The sequence below is a fragment of the Diabrotica virgifera genome, chromosome 1, assembly GCF_917563875.1.
Source record: "Diabrotica virgifera virgifera chromosome 1, PGI_DIABVI_V3a".
Taxonomy (NCBI): Eukaryota; Metazoa; Arthropoda; class Insecta; order Coleoptera; family Chrysomelidae; genus Diabrotica; species Diabrotica virgifera.
The window spans coordinates 160963370-160990299 of NC_065443.1; the positions used below are offsets into that span (position 1 = coordinate 160963370).

General features: G+C 31.2%; 1 protein-coding gene across 2 annotated transcripts in view; it reads left to right on the forward strand.

The window, feature by feature from the left end:
• LOC114338630 (cytochrome P450 4C1-like) overlaps positions 1-26930 on the forward strand; it is a 198134-nt gene that overhangs the window by 87351 nt on the left and 83853 nt on the right. Inside the window, exons 5-7 of one of the 2 annotated variants that reach the window (XM_050645596.1) lie at positions 6889-7259; positions 11971-12039; positions 12174-12263. In XM_050645596.1, the coding sequence (XP_050501553.1) occupies positions 6889-7259; positions 11971-12039; positions 12174-12263 (530 nt within the window). The remainder of the gene's footprint in view (positions 1-6888; positions 7260-11970; positions 12040-12173; positions 12264-26930) is intronic. The other variant, XM_050645604.1, reaches the window with a different exon arrangement.

Consider the following 26930-nt stretch of genomic DNA (forward strand, 5'->3'; position numbering starts at 1 on the left):
AATCTGCGAAATAACAAATACTATTTTATTGCTTATCCTTCTTATCTAAAATGAGATTATAACCTGCACAGTGCACAATAATAATAGTTGGGCCGATATCGGCTATCATAAAGTTTTTAAAGCTCTATAAATTATCGTAAAATATTAAACCTTTGTCGCTGACAAATTATAATAGATGAGAAGAGAAAGTGAAAAGTATAGTTTAAATTTACAAAACTTGGACGAAAAATATGGTGTCGTAAAATGATCAAGCTGTGTTATAAAAAAAATGAAAGTGAGTTTAACAATAAACTAAAAAGGGGATTTTACTTCATGTTCCAGTTTGTTTAAGTCAAGCGTCCACAGACCCGCATCGTACGCATCGTACGCAACGGATTTTAGTTTGACAATCGATAATGCGATCCGTACGATGCGGATCAGTGGACGCGGTTACATAAGTTTCTGTACAAGGCAAACTAAAATCCGTTGCGTACGATGCGTCCGATGCGTACGATGCGGGTCTGTGGACGCTTGCCTTTAACAATAAAATTATTTAAAACGCCTAACCTCAGATGTTTACCAGCTGATAAAAATCTGACTAGATTCTGTTTTTTTCCGTAGTCCGTAGTATACAGTTTCTGGCTAAATTATTAGACGCACTATAAAAGATTTTATAAAAAATGTTAATTATGAGGTAATACCATTCTAATACTAAATATTTTTTCTGTATGTACCAGACACAAGGTATGTTGTTTGGTTGTCTATTTAATTTAATTGTCTATATTTTATCACAAATAGAACATTATTATTAATGAACCAATATTAGGCTTGGATCCAGCATACCAAAAAAAAAGGTGATTAAAAGCAAGCTGAATATCTGTTATTAGCTCAACGGTGTCTAGTCTGACAAAGTTTGACGCACGGGAACACTGGAACAGGGGAAGTTTTAATTATTGTGTAACAGTTTAAAAATTTGGAACGTCAGATTACGACTTGTTGTACAGAACTGATTTGTTACCGTTTCATTAAACTCTCATGCAAAAATTCGATTGCTATTAATCACCATTATAACTCCTCTCATTTGACATGTTCTTCGTGTTACACTCATTAAAATGCCCAGTGAGTGATAAAAACCAGTCTGATTTTTGCGTGAGCGTTTAATGAAATGGTATCAAATTAATTATAAGTTCTGTCCGACAAAATACATGGACATTTTTCGTAGTCTGACGCTCCAAATTTTTAACCTGTTCTACAATTAAAACTTCCCCTGTTCCAGTGTTCCCATACATCAAAGTTTGTCCGACTAGACATCGTAAACTATTAACAAATTTTCAGTTGGCTATTAATCAACTTTTTTTGGTACGCGGGATTCAGGTCTACATGTATTTATTGACTCTTGAAAGAAAACAGAAATAACGAGAATTAAAAAAGATTGTCAATTTGTTGTCATATTGTGGCTCAACAAATAATAACATTTAATTATACTTGTGTTGTTATTTCGTTTCTTTTATAATTCTTTTAAATTTAGCATAATTTTAAGTAATGTATAACTTTTGAAACTATGGCTATAATACCAATAAAATAATTCCTGGAAATAGACTAGAGTTTTGGTCAACAATTCCGGTAGTAAATGATGAATCAGACAATGATGAGAACAACGGACGTATATTATATTTAATTGTTTCAATTTAATAAACTTTAATAGACAGAAAAGCTTTTTATTTCATATCAATCAGAACTGTAAACCACATACCGCTAATAGGCTTAGTTTTATAGTAATTTTTGATAAGACGTTTTAGCGGTATCTACCTTTTTTTCTATAAAACTTTGTTTTAAAATATAATTAATGGTTCCCTTAATAAACTGACACATATATCTATGCATAAAAACTATTAGCTAGTCCATAAATCCCTAACGGGCCAAAATTTTATCACTCAATTTTGAAATCGATTTTGCCACCATTTTATCAAATGTTAGATACCGCCTTTGGGCTTAGCACGGCAGTGTGACTGTTTTGTCGTTTTCCAGGAAGTTGATGTAAACCATACCTTGTGAATCCCAGAAATTGGTTTCCTTCACCTTTCCAGCCGATTGCATAGTCTTCACTCACTTCAGGGTACATTCATTGGTTGATGTCCACTGTATTGGCTTTTCCTTAGTCTCTGGTTTGTACCAATGGAACCACGTTTCGTCGACGATTATGAAACAAAATATTTAAAAACTCCTTAGATGACGCTTAAACAGCCTCAGACACTGCTCTGAAGTGGTCTCATGGTTGCGATTATTGTCGGTAGTGAGCAAATGCTGGACAGCTTTCTTATGTCCAAAATGTCATGCATTAATATAACCACCACAATTTTTTTAGATGGCTACTGTCTCAGCTATCTCGCGCACCTTCAGCGGCGGTCTTCCATTACGAGATCGTGGATATGTATGTCACGTTATCCTCCGTGGTAGCCGTTTTAGAGGTACCTGGGCGTGACTTATCAAAAACTGACGTGCAACCACGTTGAAACTCGTTAAACCAATTTTTGGCAGTCGGCATATATGCATAACGAGAAAAGTTACCATGTACGGTATCCAAGCGCTCTTTGATTTTGCTGCGGTATTTCCCGCAAAGGGTCGAAATCACCCGCCGATATTGCTTTTTTTATTTTCCTAAAATACCCACACACGTTCTAGTCCTGGATCCCGCGTACCAAATAAAAGGTTATTAATAGCAAGCTGAAAATTTGTTCATTGCTTAACGGTGTCGAGTCGCACAAACTTTGATGTATCCTCGATACTGGAACACGGGAATCTTTAACTGGAAAACATGATAAACGTGTCACCCGGACAAGTTTATGATTTTAAAAAAGAGTAGCAGGCTGCTTTTAAATTTATAGTCCAGAGAAATAAGATTTTTCTCGTAACACATCCCCTCCAGGCCGAAACCAAATTTTTTGAGTAGTATGGACATCTATATTAATAACCTATATGTTTCCTGCAGCCGATTTTGATGATATACATAGTTATAAACAAATGAAGATCAAAAAACGGTAAATTTTCGCTTTTTTCGTATATAACCAAAAAGTTAAGCATTTTAAACAAATTTGAGAGTAAGAAACTCATAAATAGTCTAAAAAATTCAAAATGGCGTTCACTGAATATGTCTATCCTTATTGGTTGCTTAGAAAATTGCAAAATAAATCATAAATTTTGAGTTTTTATAAATATTCATAACTTATGTAAAAATAAACTTAGAACCTTCTTATTACACGAATTGCTGAGACTTCTGGCGCTTAAATTATATTTTAAATTTCAAAACAATTGGTCAAATAGTTTAAAAGTTATTTAATTTGTTTATCCCAAATTCATTTTTTTGCAACACTATAAGTCACAAAATTATGAGGTTACACTAAGACTTCTGACAGATTATGGAAGAACATTTATAATATTGACTTAATTAAAAAAAATGACAAAAAGTAATTTTAACCTTAAACTACCCGCGCATCAAGTTATAACAACGCCACTTTATACGCCACAAGAAAATACACTTAAAAGCAGCGGACTTGATTTTTTTTTTTTTTTTAAATACACTTAGTTGTTTGTATAAACCTTATTTGGCATCAGTGAATACTTGGAGTTCCTTCTCAGTAAGCCAATTAGGATTTATAACTGGAATCATGGAATAACTGGATTCCATGATAAATAAAATTACTAATAAAATTTTTTTGAAATGTAATTTTTTACAGGAGAAAAAGTATTGTTTATAAAGAAAAATATATTTTGTGCCATAATATAATCGTGCCGTATATTGTCCACCACCGGAAACAACAAATAATAAACCGTAAATTACGATCTTCCCAGAAAGCCGATTATAACCAAACTAAAACAAAATTGTAAAGAACATTCCAGTGATAGGTTAGAGAGATAAACAACGTCAAAAATTAAATTTTTAAATATATTTGCAGTAGAATTCTTATATCTGGCGTACATAATACGCCAGCGCGTGTAGTTAAAGGTTAAACAGTGTAAAATTATGTTGCAAAAACACGTTGATTATTTGCTTACTTATAAACAATCAGAATAACTTTTTAACCGTTACCCGTAGAAAAATTATTTTTTCATATTTGAAAAGACTGAATTTTTATACACATTCAAAAAGAAAAACAATTGTCCTAGGACAATTAGGGACGAAGTTAGCCCCCCCTTTTTTAAATTCACATGTTTTTGCAAAATAATTTTGCAGTATTTAAAATTGTTTTTTGTATTTTTTTTTTTTTGTAATTAAATTAATAGTATATATCTTCTGCTTTCATAAACTATGCAAATTATTAGTATAACTTCATCATTTTCTGATTTATACCGTTGCAAAAAAAATTAATTTGGGATAAACAAATTAAATACCTTTTAAACTATTTGACCAATTGCTTTGAAATTTTGGGTATGATTTAAGCACCAGAAGTCTCAACATTCCGTGTAATAAGAAAGTTCTAAGTTAATTTTTACATAAGTTATGAATATTTATAAAGACTCAAAATTTATGATTTATTTTGCAATTTTCTAAGCAACCAATAAGGATAGACATATTCAGCGAACGCCATATTAAAGTTTTTTATACGGTTTATGAGTTCCTTGCTCTCAAATTTGTTGAAAATACTTAACTTTTTGGTTATAGACGAAAAAAGCGAAAATTGACCGTTTTTTGATCTTCATTTGTTTATAACTATGTATATCAGCAAAATCGGCTACAGGAAACATATAGGTTATCAATATAGATATCCATACTACTCAAAAAATTTGGTTTCGGCCTGGAGGGGGTTGTGTCACCAACAGGATATTTTTTTTCCTTATTTCTCTGAACGTCAACTTCAATAGCCAACGTCAATATATGAAAAATTGTTTGTCCGACAAAAATGTTGGGTGTTTTATCCAGTTGGACACGTAGAGTATGTCAGATAACATTAGTTATGTTGGTGATAAAAGCAGTCTGATTTTTGCATGAGAGTTTAATGCAAGGGTAAAAAATCAATTTTAAGTTCTGTCCGACAAAATTCATGGGAAGTTTTCACAGTCCGACGTTTTAACCTATAAGATATAGATAGTTACGAACTTCTCACTACGAACACTTCTCTTTACCATTCATTAAACTCTCATGCCAAAATCGGACTGCTATTATTATAACCAACATAGTTCCAGTCACTTGACATGTTCTACGTGTCGGACTGCTTAAAATGACCTACATTTTTGTAGGTCAAACATTTTTCATATATTATAAAAAATATAACGTTGGCTATTTAATAAACTTAAAAACAACCTGCTGTTTTTCAAAATCACAAACTTGTCCATACATCAAAATTTGTTGACTCGACACCGTTAAGCTATGAACAAATTTTCAGCTTGCTTCAATAACCTTTTGTTTGATACGCGGAATCCAGGACTATTCCCTTAGGCAAGCCGCACACCAAAGAAACATGAAACGAAAAACATGAAACATGAAACGAAAAACATGTTTCATGAAAAGAAAACTCTGCTAAACAAATCTCAAACTCCGCCTACCAATGAAACGAGTGTGATTCATGCTCATGACACATTTTTATTTTCGGAGAGTTTCATAAATGACCGGACGTATATTTGTTTAGCAGTGGTTTATTTCCATGAAACGTAATTTACGTTTCATGTTTCTTTGATGTGCGGCCTGCTTACACTTTACACACGCGGTCAAAACAAAACTACCGGTACTAGTCCAATTAGGCAATCCAAACCACGTGATTTTTAATGACAGGACGTATGGCAGGCAATTCAGCGTTGCCAGGGTTGTTACAATTGTACAAATTTGATACAATTAACAACCAAACTTTTGATACTAAAGTCTCCTAAAGTAAAAACCTAAAATTTTGTGACATAAGAAATTTGCTTCAAAGAATATTAAACGTATTTTTTTTTAAGTTTTTGTACTTTGTGTCACTATTCCAGTCATTCCGGTGCATTTACAAAAATTTCTCTGGCAACACTGCACACAAGCGATTTTATTGGATACTTTCTTTAAATTAAAATTTCAAATTTAAGATACAATGTGGTATTACTAGGTACCTAAAATAATAAAATATATATTACCCCGATGATTTTACCTAAAATCTATTTTAGGGATGCTCAATATTATTTTTTATTAAACTTATAAAACATAAAATTTGTTAACACATTCGCGGTCATGACTGCATATGAAGTCATTTACTCCATAAGAATACGTGTATAAAATGACAGCGTGTCTGTGAATGTGTTAACCTAGCTTTCTTCAATCTTCTAAATTACTTAGTTAAAACTTTTTAACTACTTATTAAAGTTTATTGGCGTAAGCAATATTTTTTACTATGTCACAGAAGTATTTAGCAATACTTACACGGACATAAAATACGAAAATTACTTTAAAATACTAAAATAACACTATACCTACTATCATATGCCTTCAATGTATTGCATGCCAGCCGCCAGATATATTGGAATAGTTTGACAGATCGTTGGTTTCCCTAATTCGGCTGAGATTTTGATATCGGCCATCTACAAGAATGTATTATACGAGAGTAGATTCCTCTTGCGATAATGACGCCATCGGGTGGAGAGGCTAAGTATTTGTCTATAATAGTGTAATATTTCTTATATTTCTTTCTTTCTATTATTTTATTATAATAGATAATTCAAGGAATTATTTAATATTGAATAAAAAATCATAGCTGCTTTGACTAGAAAAATTTTGTCGGGTTTATTTTATTTTGAGAAGTTTTGCTGGTCAGATAAAAAGGCAGATCCTCTCTAAGTATTAAGAAGAAATAAAAAAGAAAAAATTGTTTAGTTAATATGATCATTGTTTATGAATTATAAAACGTAAAAATCTTTTATGAATATTCTAAACACAAACTTATTTTCCAGAGGCAGCCATGGGGATAAAGTTAAATGCACAAACCGATTCAACTTCTCCATATGTAAGAAGTACCAGATCGATGTGCTCCATAATTGTAGAACGAATTTTATCTCCTCTAGACCCTTCATTGTATCCTCTAACTCTAAACTATTACCGTGAAAAGATAGCTTTAAAAGTACTTCATGCTTATACCGATAGTGTTATCGACAAAAAAATATCTGAAAAAAAGAAAAAAACAGAAATTTTAGTTGATAAAAACACCAACATTGGTATAAAGAAAAAACAGGCCTTCTTAGATTTGCTCCTAGATTATACAATGGATGGGGAACCTTTATTAAGGACCGACATTAGGGAGGAAGTTGATACATTTATGTTTGAGGTGAGTGAAATTTGGCAGTGTATTGGTTTACGAATATTACTTTATTGATGAAATAGTCATTAAACTTATAATAAATGGCATATCGTATATCTCCATAATCTGTAACAAATAAGAACTGCTAAAATAATAAACCTAAGTCGGCAGTAACGTTAGTATTCCAAAATGATGTTTCAAAATTGACGACTAAAAGTAAACTACTATACTTTAAGCAGTTGCTTTTTTAGCACTATTCAACGCTTTTATGATGATAAAGCAAGAAAAGCAAGCATATTTGATTGTGTTGGACGGATTTTCGTTGGTATTTAATCTCAACATTCTATACAGTGATGAGCGCGCTAATAACCGGCAAAATAATGCAAAAAATGGAAAACATAATAAAATATAGATAGTGAAATAAAAAGAGATGAAACTAGTAGAGATGAAAATTATCGATATAAAGGTATAAACTAACAGAACAGTACATAGTTTCCCACCTTTAGACAAAAATCTGTGACAAAAATATTTTATAAACTTCTTCTGTCACAGTGACAGTTGTCATTCTCCTCCAATACGTCTAAAGATGGGAAACTATGTAATGTAATGCTAATTTATACGTTTATATCGATAATTTCCACCTTTACTAGTTTCATCTCATTTTACTTCACAATGTATTATATTTTCCAACTTTTGCGATTTTTTGCAAGTTATTAGCGCGCTAATCACTTTATGTAAATGGGAGTCCGGCACTGATATCGAATAAGCACACATGCTTTTTGATCGATCCTGACAAATAGTAAATTTAACTTACAAAAACCAATCATAGTATTCTTACACTACGTTAACATCAAGTATAATAGTGTTAGTTAAGTGTGTATAGAAAAACATTTTCTGTGAGTACATATTTTTCTATTAATAAGTATTTCATAACCAAAGAATTTTATAAAACCGTCAATAAACAACACCAGTCATTAATCGACACCAATTTTTTGTCTTTAAAGACAATTACCAAAATCCGAAGCGGAACAGGTCCGTACTTAGGAAAATCAAATGGTGTTGAGAAATGGAATTCGACGTCACTAATAATAGCGATGAATCATTATCGCAATCCACATCACAAAAACCTTTATCTTACTCTGCTGCAGCTAGTAGACAAAAAGAAACAATCTATCCATCCAAGCTACAAGCAGTAGTTTTTAATTCTCTCAACGATGTTAAATTAGAAGAATACTTGTTAGCGGTAGGAGCTTTAGTTAGTCCAAAACACATTATTTTTTCATCAAGAATCACCAACAATCGTATCTGTATCTATTTCTCAACCAAACAAGTCGTAGATGAATTTTTTTCAAACAGTAGAGGTTTCATCACTGTAAACAATACACAAATTCAAGTCCGTAGACTAATTACTCCAAGTGAAAGACTCCTAATATCCAATGTTTCTCCCACTATCCCGCATAAGGTAATAGAAAACGAACTACTGCTCTTAGGGCTAAAACCAACTTCATCAATGTCATTTTTGCGAATAGGAACCAACAATCCTGAATACAAACATGTACTCAGTTTCCGTCGACATATTTACGTATCTCCACCCACAGGTCCAATTCCCGATACCATTTTAATAACTCATGAAGATACTACAAATTGAATTTTTTTGACATTAGACAACTTATGTTTCATTTGCAAACAACATGGCCATATTTCCAGTAGTTGCTCAGTAAATGTAAATCACTCAGAAACAGCTGTCCCAACTGCTACACTTTCAAACAGAAACGAACCTAGTACAGTAACTTCAACAGAAACGACTGCTATTACACCTTCAACAACATGCACTTCTACAAACATATCAAATAATTCAACGCCACTAACAAAAATACTATCTACAACCAACCTAACACCTCTTGATACATCAACTACAGATAATACAATGCCAGTGATATCTAAACCAAATATATCCACCTCATCAGCCCCCTCACCTCACATAGTCATAACTAACCAGCCTTCATCTTCCAGTCTAAGCAATAATTCTTGCTCGGTTAATGAAAATAAAGAGAATCCAGCACCAAAAGAATTTAGAGTATCCAACGAAGAAAATACATCTAAATCATCCTCCAAACGAACTGTATCTGAAGCAATATCACCCCCGATTGAGACATCAGCTAGTGACGATGTATTTTCAAAGCCAACTCAGAAACAAAAAAGAATAAAAACAAAAATATCAACAATACCATTAGAAACGCTAATGCAACCAATTAAAGAATTATTCAATTCCGAAAAGCAAATATTAACTTTTGAGGAAACAGTTGATTTATTTGAAAACGCTCATGGAACAAAAGATGTTATCAGCGTTGTAAATAAATATACAGTAGACATTCTAGGATTTAAAAAACTCATTACCAAAATTCATTCATATACATCCGAACGCTCATTAAAATTGAAATGTACAAAGCTTAACAAAAAAATTACGAGACAGCTCACAAAAGACAACTACGAGGATGAAGAACCTGACACGGATACATCGACTGAATTATCCCAGGAGCTGAACATTCAATAATTATAACTATAACATTCAACAAACTAACAAAATTTTCTAAATCCTATCATATATATACAGACGCTTCTAAAACATCTACTGGAGTTGGGGCAGCTGTCATTACTCCAAATAGTACACTTGAGTATAAACTACCATCCTTAAGCTGTATACATACTGGCGAGCTATACGCCATCTATCAATCTCTCGTTCATATTAACTCCAGTAATATATCCAATGCTCTTATAATTACCGATTCCCTCAGTTCCATCCATACCATTAACCAACTGTACACGAAGCATCCAATTGCTTTCCTAATTAAAAAAGAACTAGCTACCATTCAAAACAACAACCATATTGTACAATTCCTATGGGTTCCTTCACACATTGGCCTCCAAGGAAATGAAGCGGCGGATCGGACAGCCCAACAAGCCAGGGACAGTGAAACCGCGAGTGAAGTGAGAGATGTAGTTCTTAATGATTTAAAATCATTTATTAAAGTGAAAGTCAAAAATCTGTGGCAAAACCAGTGGGACAGTTCAACTTCAAAACTTCGCGAAGTGAAAACGTTTGTAAAACCGTGGAAATCTCAAATTCACAACAGAACTCACCATGACATTGTTACTCGCCTTCGTCTAGGACATACCCGACTTACCCACGGACACATAATTGGTCACACTAATCCCACTTTATGTGAAAACTGTAATATCCCACTAAGTGTTAAGCATGTACTTGCAGAGTGTCCAAAAGACCAGTTGCAGAGACAGAACAACCACATCATCGGATCAACAAGTGAAATCTTAGGAGAAAATTGTAAAATTGAACACTTGGTAAAATTCCTTAAAGATATCAATGTATTTAACAAAATCTAACATCTGTAAATAAATTACCTTATGTATATGTATATGTCGCTAATAACCTCCGAGGTTGATGCGACTATTTTGTAAAATAAAAAAAAAAAAACTTTATGTAAATAATATAATAATTGTTGCTAAAATAACACATCTAAGTACGGCGTTTTTTTAAAAACAAAAAAATTGTAACAAAATAAATGGTGGTTTTAATTTATAGTATTTATTTAAATTTACTATTTTGACTGAAAATAAGCCAGAATATAAGTTAGAAATTAAATTTATTTGACGTTTTGAGTTCAACTGCATTTCAGGTTAAAATAATTATTAAAGGTTCATTTACAGTCGGAAAAATGAAAGAAGACCCATGAACGATCACATCAATCACATATGATTTAGATTATTAATAATCTATCTCTCTCGTTTTTTATTTATGGAAAAAAAATCAGCAAATACAAGATATGTGATGGATGTGATCGTTTATGAGTATTCTTTCATTTTTCCGACTGTAGCTTAAGAGGATGGGTACGTATTTTCGGCTGCAATGCTGTTCAAATGGGCTTCGAATCCTAAGAAAACTAATAAATATTATTGAAAAATTTAAACGCTGAATGAAAGATTGCTTTATTAGCGAGGGCCAAAAGTCCCTGAGAAATTCTGTAATGTTTATTTTAATAAGTTACAGGGGTGAAAATCTAAGAGAAAATTTAGTGTTATTTTTAATTTCAAATATCTCGTTCAAAATAATTTTTTTAATTATTCTAAGGGACTTTCGGCTCTCGGTAATAATTTATTCTTTCATTCTGCGTTTAAATTTTTCAAAAATATTTATTGGTTTTTTTCAGGATTCGAAAAAAATGAATACAATGTCCGTGGAAATATTTTCCAGATCTATCTTCGTCTTACAACGCACTCAGTCGAATAGAATATTGTCAGTCAGACATTGACAATCAGTGACAATTTTAAATATTTGACATGGCATCGGGAATATTTTAAGTTGTTGATTAAATAATATTGATATTATAGTGTATTTGATAAATAATTGATTTAAGACGTGAACTTAATAAAAAGTTAGAAGATCCAAGCAGAGAATACATCAGGATAATAATATATTCTGTGATCCAAGTATTTTCTTGTTAAAGATGTTCAAAATTGTAAGCGTTCCTTAGTAACAATATATTATTAAGAAATCACTTTAGCACTTTTCCTCTTTTCTCGATTGAGTATTAGTTTTTGTTGTACATATAAATTACTAAAATCACTGAATACATAGTTAGTGAAAAGATTAGGTTATAGGTTAATATAGTAGTAAAAGTAACACGAATAAAAATATAAAATAATTAATATTTTTTTATAGGGCCACGATACAACCTCGTCTGCCATAAGTTTTGCAATATTTGCTTTGGCCAATCATCCTGAAGTTCAGGTAGGAAGGACAAACTATATATTATTTATATTTATTTTTATATAGCAAACGATCCACTGTCATTTACTTCTGCAATACATCGAACAATACCGAAAATGTTTTTCATGTTAGTTGTTGACATTATTTCTTTGCAGGGATCGAAGATCTTTCCAAAACATTCCACAGTTGTTCTATTTTATCTTCAGTTTATATTCAACGGCATCTTCATTTTGTCTGAAAATCAGGTTTGTGTTGATATTCTTTTTAGTTATTTCGTTTATATAATTATTGGATCAAACCTTCTCAATATTTGCGCTTGTCTTTTTTTTTGGGTTTAATGTGTAATTTTTAGTTTGAATTTGAATTTAGTAATAAATGGGTTGTGATCCGAAGGTGCATCAAGGTGCTCAAAATATAAACTGCTCGTCAAAAGTAAGGGATATTATAGAAAATTATGCTCATTTTCATAGTTGATTTTTTAGTGAACATATTAACGGATTCCGCTAGTTTTTTTATTATTTTAGAATTTTCTTTAGTACTTACACAGTTGTGCAAAGACTTCCTCAAATTTTGTTTTTGTACTTATACCGGGTGCATCTAAACACTCCGTATAAATATTTGGCACCTAGGAGTTTTCTATTGGTTCTTTGCAGCACGCGGTTATATTTTAACCAATAGGCGGCGAGTTTCCAAACGCGTATACGGAATGTTATTCGGTGCCAAATTCATATACAGAATGTTAAATATTCGTACACCGAAAAAGATAAGTTTTTATTGGAGTCTGTTAAAAGAAGATTAATTTTAAAATACTTGTTACTGCATTATTAAATAAAAATAAAACAATTATAGTATTTGGAATGTTATTTGGTGTAAATTCATATGCGGAATGTTAAATATTAGTAGACCAAGAAATAAGACTTTTTATTAGTCAGTTAAAGAAGACTGATTTTAATATACCTATTTTGTTAATGTATTATTAAAGAAAAATAAAACAACGATTACCTATATGGAATGTTATTTGGTGCGAAATTCATAAATGGGATGGTATAGATTTGAGAGATATATTTCTTTATTTGACTAAGCTTTCGCTTTCTCTGAATTTTTAATGACTAGCACGTGTTGTTTAGTATGTTTAATTCTTTAACAATACAAAAAAACGAATGAAGTCCTTTATAAAAGGTATATATTTAAAGTTCTTAAAAAGTGCTACATCACAGAACCAGTTTTCGATTGGTTGACCAATCATCATCAGTACATTCCTAAAATGAATATAACCCGATAAAATGATGCAAAGGTTTTAAAATTTTGACTACGGTTAGAAAAAGCTGCAGGTTATACTCACGTGACCTGACCATGCTAACCACCAAAATATAATATTACAAATTTCCTTTACATATATTACATAATTACAAATATTTTGGTGGTTAGCATATAAGACCACGTGAGTATAACCTACAACTTTTTTAAACCGTAGTCAAAATTTTAATACCTTTGCAGCATTTTATAAGGTTATATTCATTTTAGGAAAGCACTGATGATGATTGGTCAACCAATCGAAAACTAGTTCTGTGGTGTAGCCCTTTTTAGGGATTTTAAATAATATAGACATTTTATAAAGGACTTTATTCGTTTTTTGTATTACGAGTATATGGTATACAGCCAACTACAGGAAAACCTTTTTCCTTGTGGATCTTTAATAATACATTAACAATAATTTTTCTATTTTCATACTATAAAATATCAATTATGATGCCACTACCTGTATCATAATAAAGTTCATTATGATACAGATTTTCATTAAGATACAGATTTTTAACCAATAGAATCGCGATATGAGATTCGCGAAAAAAGGTGGCACACGCGCAGTAACCAATGGCGAGTCATCAAACACATACGCTTTGACAGTTCTCAATATGTAAACAAACTGTCAGACTGACAAACTACTTGATTTGTTTTCGTTACAAGATAATTAATAAATTCGAATATATTTTTTTTGTGAATGATCATAGAAAAAATCGTGTATACAACTTGCATATAATTATTGTTATATATTTAATAGTTAAGATCTAAGGCTACTAATGTCTACCTTAGTTACTAATGATTTTATGTTTCTAGATTAATATAATGTGGTCACTGTCATTAATTATAAATGAATAAATACTGTTAACATGCACATTTCTTGTATATAATATTGGCGACGAGGTTAGTAGAATGGGCATTAAAAAGCTAAAAAAGTACGAGCCTGTTTACGAGGCGCTCTGACAAAAACTGAAAACTGTTTACATGAACGAGAAATCACAAACGAAGGAATTGAATCCAGATTACAGACGTTAGACGAAACCATAAAGAAATTTAAAAATATACAATATGATATCGAACAAGAAACTGAAGAGGCAGATATAGAACGAGAAACACAAGAAAGATTTGAATTTGAAGAAAAATATACAATGATAAAGACCAAACTCGTAATTTTGCGAAAGAGAAACGGATCATACGACCAGGATGTTACAGTCCCTGCTCAATTTATTAGACTCACCCTAGAAATATGAGTTTTTTTTTTAATTTCAAGCACCTTAAAAGTATCTTCAAAGTGATACGGGGCTGCTAAATGGGTTAAATAACAATTATTTAATAATCTTGCTATTTTTAATAATCTTGCCAATCTAACTATTACGTTAAAAATGGTGCAATTTTTATATTGAATTTTGAAAACTTGACAGAAAACTGACAGTAATAGAATGTGCTATAAAGTAGGCAATGAGTCGATTTTTTTCAACTTTAGTTTTTTAGTGAAATTAGTGATTGGCGTTCAATTTTCGTAAAATTTATAGTGTTAAATGTTAATATTGTTCCATGTTAAGGTTAGTTTTTATTTTGTTTAATTGATTTTAAGATATTAATTTAAATATATTAATTTCTAAAACATGAATATCTTCCATTGAAATTTTTCCATATGGGTGATGGTAAAAATCTTTCTGTTGAGCAAATCACTTCTGTTACTGTTCTATTAGAAAAAACCACATGTAATAAAAGAGAAATAGCCAAAAATGTGGTGTATCTTAATCGTCAGTTGGAAGGTTGAGTCAAGAACTTAAAGAGAAACATCCTGATACATCGATTTAGAGGGGTTGTTATGGCACAAAGATTTCAGTCACCCCCGGTGGGCAACGAATTTGAAAGAATTTGGCTGTGAGACACAGAAGAGTCATCCATAGCGATATAAGGAATAAATTGTAAGAATGAGAGTGTTCAGTGTCTGAGTCCACTGCACGCCGAAATTTGTAGAGTATGGGATTCAAATATCCTAGACCAGTTAAAGTCTTAATCCTAGGCCAAAACCATTACCACAAATGCTCAGGAGACGCTTAATTTCGGCCAATTTGCATAAAAATTATATGACTACAGAGTCAAACTAAGCGTTATTTGAGCATTTGTGGTGATAGTCGGTTGTTTGGTTGGTTCCTTAACTAGCCTATAACATTTGAATCCCATATTGTACAAATTTCGGCGTGCAGTGGACTCAGATACTGAACACTTATTCTTCCAATTTATTCCTCATATCGCTATGGATAACTCACACAGTGGTGTTTCACAGTCAAATTCTTTAAAATTCGTTGCCCTTCGGTGAGGACTAAAATTTTTCTGCCATACCGACCCCTCCAAATCGATGTAACAGGATGTTTATCTTTAAGTCTTTGACTCAACCTTCGAAGTGACGTAAGATACACCACACTTTTTGGCTATTTCTCTTTGACGACATGTGGTTTTTTCTAATAAAGCAGTAACAGAAGAGAAGATATTCAATCGAAGATATTCATCTCTTAGAAATTTACATGTTCAACATATTTAAATTAATATCTTAAAATAAATTATAACAAATTAAAAACTAACATTAACATGGAACAATATTAACATTTGCCACTGCAAATTTTACGAAAATTGAACGCCAATCACTAATTACACTAAAAAACTAAAGTTGAAAAAAATCAAATATTTGCCCACTTTTAGCACATTCTATTACCACCTATCAAGTTTTCAAAATTCAATACAAAAATGTTACTATTTTTTACTTAATTATGTAGCACGATTATTAAGTAATTGTTATTTTAACCAATTTAGCAGTTCCGTATCATTTTGAATATACTTTTAATGTGCTTGAATTTAAAAAAAAAACTCATATTTCTAGGGTGAGTCTAATAAATTGAGCAGGGACTGTATATGTAGTACGAAAATTCAAAACATAGACCATAAAATACAATTACCAAAAGTTAATTTTCAACCATTACAAAAAACAGAAACAATTAATAACTTTACGAGGAGATTGACGGTATTTTTCTTATTAAATAACATTACAGATGAGCAAAGTAAAATTTACTTTCTATTATCTACGATCTCTCCACAACTTTATGATACTTTACATAATATTTGTTCTCCGGAGGATCCATTAAATAAAAGCTTTGAAGAATTAATTACACTACTTGATGACTTTATTGATCCTAAACCTAGTTTGTGGGCCCAACAACATAAATTTGTTACACATTTACGACAAAATGAAACTGTTGCAACATACGCTGCAGAACTCAAGAAACTTGCTTCTAAGTGTGAATTAAAATGCCAGAATTGTTGTAAGTCCACAATAGATAGACTTTTATCGTTACAGTTCATCAGAGGATTGCATGACAGCGAAATTCGAATAACAATTCTTCAAGACAGAAAAACACACACATATTTAAAATTAGTTCAGATAGCTACATCAATTTAAATGGGAAAAATAGAAAACAATAAAATATCTGCAGACATACGTAATGAAATTGAAACGGTGAACAAATTGTCGACATCTGTAAAAAACCCTCAAAGATCATGTACTTACAAGAAAAAACATGAAAATATAACATTAAACAATTTAAAGGGAGAATGTTTCAGATGAGGACAATCAGATCATAGATCCAACGAATGTTGGGGCATTAAAAGAACTTGCAACAAATGTCAAATAGAGGACACTTAGCAAAAGTTTGTTTAAAAAGAAACAGTACACTCCAGATTAATGATGGTACCACTAATACAAGTGAAGAATCTATCGGCGAAATAAACCTTGTTAAGTATGAACGATCTGAAAAATATACAATTACAATCAGTGTTGAAAATAAGCCAGTTGCTATGGAATTTGATACAGGGGAAACACTATCTCTTATATCACTAAAATTGTACAAACAATGAAACATTCCAAAGAAAATTTTTAAAACAGACTTAATATTAAGAACTTACACAGGAGAAGTAATCAAACCTACTGGAGTTTTATGTTAAATGTAACTACAAGAACCAAACCTTCTTCAGCAAATTATACATTATAGCTAAAGACGTTGATCCTTTATGCGGACGTAACTGGATGAAAGAAATAAATATTAAATTGGCAGATGTGCGAAGACTAGAAATACCCAAATTAGACCAAATTCTTGAAGAATTTGCAACATCAGTATTTAGGTCAGACCTAGGAAAAATACCAAATTTCAAAGCTCGTTTGAACTTACAGGAAAATACACAACCAATTTTCATATGAAGTCTAGAAGAATTCCATACGCTCTAAAATCGAAAGCAGAAGCAGAAATAGAATGGCTAAGTTCTGAAGGTATTATAACAAAAATCGACCATAGTAATTGGGATACACCCATTGTACCAATTGTTAAACGTAATGGGAGTATAAGACTATGTGCCGATTACAAAATAACTTTAAATAGAGTTATTAAAGACAAAAAATACCCGATACCTATCATAGAAGATATTTTTTCTCAAATGAATGGGGGTAAATTATTTTGCACATTAGATATTAAGCAAGCTTACCTTAATATGGAGATGGACGAAGACAGCGCCCAAATACAAACTTTAAGTATCCATATGGGAACATACAAAGTAAACAGACTGATGTTTGGTGTAAAAGTGGCTCCCAGTTTATGGCAAAGATTTATGGATAATTTACTTAAAGCTTTAGAAGGCGTACAATGCTTTTTTGATGATATAATAATTCAAGGATCAACAGAAGACCAGCAATTACTAAGATTAAGAGAGGTACTTACCAAGCTAAAAGAAAATAACCTACGGGTGAATAAAGAAAAATGCCAGTGTTTTAAAAAGAACATAAACTATTTAGGACATACAATTGATAAAGATGGGCTCCATAAGAACAAAGAAAAAAATTAAAGCTATAATAGGTGTGGAACGGCCTTCTAATATAAACAAATTGCGAACTTTTCTGGGTATGGCTAATTACTACAACAAATTTATTGCTAATCTTGCGTCTATATCAAATCCTCTAAATCAACTCTTGAATAAAGATAACAAGTTTACCTGGACTGTAAAATGCGAAAAAAGTTTTAACAGAATTAAAACGGAAATTTCAAGTGAAAACGTATTAACACATTTCGATCCGAGAAAACCTCTAATCATAGCCACGGATGCTTCACCAACAGGACTTGGAGCAGTCCTTTCACACATAGTTGAAGACGGCTCAGAAAGACCGATAGCTTTTGCGTCAAGAACTTTAACCAATGCCGGAAAGAAATACAGTCAGATTGGTAAGGAAGCGACTGCGATATACTGGGGTATAATTTTTTTTTTCATTTTTGCTATGGACGAAAATTTACTCTGATTACACCGTTAACATCAATCTTTCATCCCCACTATAAACTACCAGAACTGAGTACCATGAGACTTTTTTATTATGCTAATTTTTTATCTAGATTTGATTATGATACACAGTACAGAACAAGCACAAAGAATGCTAACGCAGACTTTTTGTCGCGGTTTCCTGTTGAGAACACAAATACATATGAAGTAGATCAACATGGCTTATACCAAATACAATAAATTCAGATATTAGAAATTAACCCAGATATAATCGCTAAGGAGACAGAAAATGATATCGAATTACAGAAAATAATTAAAGCACTAAGAACAGGTCAATCTCTGAAACAATATGGATACAAAGACAATGAATTTACTTTACAAGATTTATTTTAAGAGGAACAAGGGTCGTAATACCACATAAATTTCGTAAATTTATTCTAAACGAACTGCACGCGGGACATATTGGTATATTAAAGATGAAACAACCAGCACGCAGTCATGTCTACTGGAATAATATTGATAAAGATATTGAAGGAAAAGTGAAAGCATGTAGATCATGCTGTTTAGAACAAAATGAACTAGCAAAGACACATTTACATCACTGGGAAGAGCCCACAGGTCCCTGGCAAAGAATCCATATTGACTTCGCTGGACCAATTTCTGGTTCTCAACTATTCATTGTGGTAGATGCATATACAAAATGGGTGGAAATTATATCTACAAAGGTAACAACTAGCTCGTGGTGTATACAAACGCTAAAAGCGCATTTAAATCAAAGCGAACACGAACGAATGAACGAATTCGTTCGTTAACTTTATTGTATTTGTACAGCGAATCGAGCACGACCGAACGAATTCGTTCGCATTCGCACATGTTCCAACCGATGTCGGTAAGTTAGCGAATCATCAAAGGAAATCGTTGTTCAATGTGGACAGTGGATAGACGGTAGCGAACGAATTCGTTTAGAAGTACTGATTTAATTTATTTACAAACATTAGTTTGAGAGGGTTGTTTATTATGTAGTCGTGAAAACATAACTTTGCAACATGGAATATGCCTATGAAACCCAAAATCGAAGCTATATAAAATAATAAACAGAAAAACTGATGATTGTTTTAACATTTCTATAGGAATGGGTTGTGATGTCTCTGAACTAAAAAAATGAATTAGCTTCTGGCGTCATTTAGACGAGAAAGACAAAAAGAGGGTTCGAAGTGGTTTGGTTTTAAAAGCTTAATGTTTTTATTGGATAAATTTCCACCCAGAAACACTAATGAGGTAACCAAATCAAATTAATTGCTAAAATTATTTACAATTTATTATTTGAACATAATATAGTCATAATATCAAGAGCAAGTAACTTTTTAGAGGAATCATTTTAAGAAAGCTGGTTCTTTATTATGTTATTCTCTAAGCTCCCTCAAACAATGTATAATACCTGCTACCTGGCTGCTAATACAGATTGCGTTCATTCGTTCGAAGCACATTACAGGTACCTACCTAATGAATTCAAAATTATTTTAAGAAGATAATTTATTTGTCATTACTTTTGTCATTATTAGAAATATGAATACAAATATTTTATTAGTAATTTATATGCTAAAAAGTGTTACGTTTGAACTGTACTTTTGTGTGGAAGCACGGACATTAAAGGCCAGTTTAATCAACAAATTTGAAGTGTTTGAAATGTGGCGCCTACGTTGAATGCTTTGAATATCATGGACAGACAGAGTCAGAAATGATTAAGTACTAAGACGAGCGGGTTTACAGGAAAGGGAACTTTTTAATTATGTTAAAAGTAAGAAGACTGCATACTTTGGGCACATATTACGAGGGGAACGATAAACTGTTCAGCAACATACTCGACAGAAATATAGAGGGTAAGAGGGGTTTGGGAGAAAGATGTCATGGCTGCGTAATCGCCACCGCCAGTGGACAAGAATCCACGGTTATGAAATGCTTTGCAATGCTGCTAAAAACAGTAATATTTTATAAATCACGGCATCTTAAGAAGAAGAAGAAATATGAATTAATAATTGCTAGACATTTTTGGACGTTTTATTTATCTCAAACCTTAGTTGATAATGGCAGATTTAAATAAAATATTAATAAATAAAACTTATCATCAAAATTTTCAACAAAATAAAAAATACCTGGATAAATTATTTTTGAGTCTGGAAATAATTTCTATTTTATTTTATTTATTAAAATCAATTTTTTTTTAAACGAAAAAAATTATAGAATAGAAACAGGACAAAATGAAATTATTGAAGTCATATCAAATTTATACTTATATGAGTATGAGATATTTTTTTTTTCTTACAGAACACACATTGTATTTTTGTAAGCTATTATTGTATTAAAATTTACCCAGCAAGAAACACGACAATAAACTTAAACACAATGTGTGACTGGCATTGGCCCATCTTAAAAACATCTGCGGGCAATATGCACTCCCGATCATCAACGAATACGAACGTTCGCTTCAATGTAAATGGCCCTACTTTGTAGCGAACGAATGACCAAGCGAACACCTGCGAATTCGTTCCTTCGTTCGTTCGTTCGTGTTCGCTTTGATTTAAATGCGCCTTAAGACAAATATTTGCCACGTTCGGAAATCCACATGCGCTGGCATCTGACAACGGCCGACAATTTGTTTCAGCAGAATTTAACAATTTTTTTTCCAATTGCGGTATCACCCATAGAACTATTGCTCCATATCACCAAGCAAGGTACGGTCAAGCAGAACGATTTGTACAAACTATAAAAAGGAACCTGCGCAGCTTAGCAGGGGAGAGCAATAGCATTGTTTATATAGGGAGATAGTTGGTGAGCCCAATAGGAAAATTTGTTTGATTCAAATTGAGACAGTCACCAGATGTCCCCACAATTTCTGTCAGGGTCGCAACGTCAAAATGCATAGACACCAAGTTGGATACGATACTATTCATAACACCCCAACTCGCATACATATTAAGAAAAATAAATATATAGAAGAGTATATTTAGAAATTGAATTAACGATGTTACGCTACTATACATTATATATATAATAGCATGACATCATTAATTCAATTTCTAAATATATCCTTCCATATATATATATATATATATATATATATATATATATATATATATATATATATATATATATATATATATATAGAATTATATATATATATATATATATATATATATATATATATATATATATATATATATATAATTATATTTCTAAGAACTAGTGTTAGGATTTTTAATTCTATTCAAAAAATTTTCCCAACCCAAAATGGTGGATGTGTGAATTATTCGTAAGGGGATTTCTCCACATTCTCTATTTCATTTGATTGATATCGTACGGGTGGTCGTTAAACCAATAACTTCTCATCTTTTGTTTTAAACATATGTTTTACTTCAAGTAATTAGGGAATTAAAACTTGAGACTGTCATTTTCAGATTTGGCGTAGATCTACGCTTCTGCTATGTCTTGGTCACGAATGTTGTTTTTGATTGGAATGTGTCTAAGGATATTCAACCTCTCATCCTTACCGATGAGCCCAGAGAGGTTGAAGAGGGCGAAACACATTTCTAAGAACTAGTGTTAGGATTTTTAATTCTATTCAAAAAATTTTCCCAACCCAAAATGGTGGATGTGTGAATTATTCGTAAGGGGATTTCTCCACATTCTCTATTTCATTTGATTGATATCGTACGGGTGGTCGTTAAACCAATAACTTCTCATCTTTTGTTTTAAATATATATATATATATATATATATATATATATATATATATATATATATATATATATAAATATATATATATATATATATATATATATATATATATAAATATATATATATATATATATATATATAACAAACAAGGTTGAATATATATATATATATATATATATATATATATATATATATATATATATATAAGTTAATATAATATATATATAACCTATCGAATTATTATAGTAGTCCAACGACATTTTTTTGAGTGATGTCGAATTGACATACTATCAAAATTTTTACGTTTACATATTACTTTTAAGAAATTTTCATGTTTTTATATAAGTTGTATAATTATTAATTTGTAACCACGAGCAGTAAGTTAAGTTTTGTTTTGAGTTTTATCTAAATTTAAACATTTTTATTTGTAGATAGTCTTGATAAAGAAAATAAAATTTTCGAAAGCTCGACTAATAAGTTCAAAGTGTTTCACTGAATAGCCCAAATATTTATTGACTGCATTCCCCAATAAAATTTTTATTACATTCCAACAGTCATTACATATTAACAATTATATATATATATATATATATATATATATATATATATATATATATATATATATATTAGTCCTGTCGCCAGGGGGGTACAACGGCCTCCTTAATTCAGATGGACTTACCCAAGTTTCTTTTATGTATTTTGACCGGTAGAACACGAATTTTTTGGGTAACGGTTGATCCGGATGTCGATAAGTGTGTTATAAACAAATAACTTGAGGAATTATATAACAGCGATTTTTTGCAAAACAAAACATTTTTTTGTATTTTTTGGGTGATTCTCAGCAAAAATTGATCTTACAAGTTTTTTCGTAGGATGCATAGTTTTAGAGATAAACGCGGTTGAACTTTGAAAAAATCGGAAAAGTGCAATTTTTGAACCCGAATAACTTTTGATTAAAAAATAAAATAGCAATTCTGCTTACTGCATTTGAAAGCTCAAATCAAATTGTATCGGTTTTGATTATTTGCATTGCTAAAAATTAAGTTTTTATTTGTTAAACAAAGCCATGAACACATAGTGTTTCCCGTGCCAAATGCATGCGATTTAATGTACGTAATCTACGTAGAAATTGTCTGTATGTGCGTCTACTCGTTCGATTTCAAATGGGAAATGCATTTAAAATATCATTCAATCACTATGTGATTACAGCTTTGTTTAACAATAAAAAATAGTATATTAAGTATGGAGAACGCTAAGGGTTTTATACCGATCGAAGACAATTGTTTGAAGGAGGAGCGGGGCGACGACTCCAATTATTGTCTGAGATCGGTTACCCCTAACGTACGACATGCTTATAACTAGACGTAGGCAAATATGCAAATAAAAAAGTATGAAATATGCGCATAAATATGCAGTATTTTATGAAAAAATATGCAGTATTTTATGCAAAATATGCAAATTTATCTAGAAAATATGAATGTAATAAAAAAATTTACAATATTTTTTTATTTACAAAAATACTTACAATATTATAAATACATAACATATACAATTATTTTAACAATATAAATATTATTTTGAATTGTGGTAACAATAGATTATCAAACGATGTTCAAAATTTTCTAATAAAAACTTATGGCTTCTATCTGAATACATACAGGTCCAGCGATATTTAAACGGATCATAGCCAATACATGTATTTCGGCTCTAGGCGGTTGGCCAACAAAATATTTTCAAATAATTATTATATTATACAAGTACAATACCTCAGTCGACTGCTGGATTCTGAACTAAGCTACGTAAATGCAAAAGCCCGCCTACATTTACCATTTCATTCTGTTTTAAATCAACCGAACGGGTCTAGAGGTGGGCTAATTTACGATAGTGATATTTTATTCATTGTGATTTTTGTCTGTAACTGAATCAGTCATTGTGAAAACAATACATGTTACAATGTGTAAACTTTTAAGGAAACGTAAAAATATTTTCATTAATAGTTGGATATTCCGAGATAATACAATATTTTATACAGTGAGCACGTAAAGGTTGGAATAAATTCATTTTCTCGAGAATGGACGATTTTGGTAAAAAATACCAAAACAGGTCAATTTTTATTTTCAAATTGCGACTTTTTGACATATGTATCATACTAGTGACGTCACCCATCTGTACGTGATGACGTCATTTATAATTTTTTTAAATGAGAATAGGGGTCGTGTGATAGCTTATTTGCAAGGTAATTCAATTCTCTATTCAGTAATATAAACATTAACTAATTATTTATACAGAGTGTCCAAAAAAAAATTTTTTGAATTAAATTTATTGACAAAAAGAAGAATTTGTGTAATATATTTAACTTAAAATACATTTTACTGCTGTCAGAAAAAACAGGAAATAATGTTTATTTGACAAATAAATATTGTTTTTTGCATAAACTCAATATTAAAGCCGCCACCCACCTTCCTCTTAACAGTTTGAACATTTGATTTAAGCGAAAAGGAATGATTATTTTCCAAATAAACATTTTTTCTGTTTTCTGAGAACAGTAAAATGTATTTTGAACTAAATAAATTACATTCATCCTTCTTTTTATGTCAATAAATTTAATTCAAAACAATTTCTTTTGGACACCCTATATAAATAATTATGTAAACGTTTATATTGCTGCATAGAGAATTAAATTACCTTTCAAATGAGCTATCACACGACCCCTATTCCCATTTAAAAAAAATAATCGATGACGTCATCACGCCCAGATGGGTGACGTCACTAGTATGATATATATGACAAAAAGTCGTAATTTAAAAATAAAAATTGACCTCTTTCGGGATTTTTTTCCAAAATTGTCCATTCTCGAGAAAATTAATTTATTCCAACCTTTACGTGCTCTCTGTATAAGTATTATGGGTTATAAATGAATCTTTCTGAAAGGCAAAACAAGTTTAAATGTTTATGTATATATTTATATGTAAATTTAATGGCGTTGAAAAGCGTCGTCATTTTACTCAAAATATGGTCTTAGATTGTTTTCGCAATGACCGATTCAATTGTGATTTAACAGAGCAACGAAATATTCGTATATTAAACTCCTAATAAAAAGTGTTACCACTGTGGACCATCGTAAAATTCTGCACGTGTTATTATTATGTTTCCACATGTTGTAATTCGACATTTTATATGTTGGAAAGATTTATTCAGCCAGAAGAAATTGTTAAGGCTATTATAAGCATAACAAATATGTACGTAAACACTAGTTCAACAATGTATGAGTATTTTATTAAACTGTCGATAAACTGTCTATTTCAACTTTTCTTGGCAGAATAAGGTTTCGACTAATTCCTTTTAAGGATCCAACAAATGCGGAAATAGCACAGAAAATAGAATCGCTCTTATTGCAGAAAAACTTGGAATGGAACAAAAAGATAAAGGATTTACGACTCAAATTTTATTAGAACATGAGAAAACATCTGCAGATCCGGATGATATTATGGGATCGCAGGATCAGCCACGAGGCACTACGACAAGCAGGACAATAATAGAAATGCAAAGATTTAGGGAATGCGATCGGTTGCCGCGAAATGAAGATTCGTTAAAATGGCGGAGAGAAAATAAATATATTTTTCCTTATCATGCACAAGTAGCTCAAGAACGAATTAGTGTCATTGGAACATCAGTGCCTTGCGAACGGTTATTTCCAAAGCTGGTCTAATTATTTCTGATTGAAGAACTCGAGTTAATTATAAAAAGGTTAAAAGGCTGCTATTCTGAAATTTTAGTTTAAAAGTACCAAATAGTAACTAATAAGTATTTGTAGCAAATACTGGTATTTAAAGTTTACTTTGTATTTCGTTTTTAAGAGGGTAGGCGCAAAATTTCGGGACAATGCTATTTAAATGCATTTATTTCTTTCGAATCCTAAGATAACTAGTAAGTATTTTTGAAAAATTTAAAAGCAGAATAAAAAATTACATAATTACGGAGTGCTAAAAGTCCCTGAAAACTTCTATAATGTGTATTTTAATAAGTTACAGCGGTAACAAGAAGAGAAAATTGAGTGTGATTTTTAATTTCAAATATCTCATTAAAATGACACTTTTTTTATTCTAAAGGACTTTCGGCCCTCGATAATAATGTAATCTTTCATTCCGCGTTTATATTTTTCAAAAATACTTATTATTTTCTTAAAATTCGAAAAAAATGAATGCATTGAGAAAGCATTGGCCCGAAATTTGGCGCCTATGCTCTTGTTAGATTTTCTAATAACAATTAAGACAATGAAAAAAACATGAAATTATTTATTAATGCAATATTATTTTCATTACAAAAACTACTTTTTGAATAAAATTGTTTCTCATTCTAACAGACCTAATTTTATAATCATACCTAGACAAAATAATAACACCTGTTGAATTTTTTTGACCATTTTTAATTAGGAGTTTAAAATACGACTATTTTGTTACTCTGTTAAATCACAATCACAGATAAAAATTACGATGGGTTACGGTTACATGATTGCAAATACTTCTAGCCCACCTCTAGGTCAGAATCAGGTATAA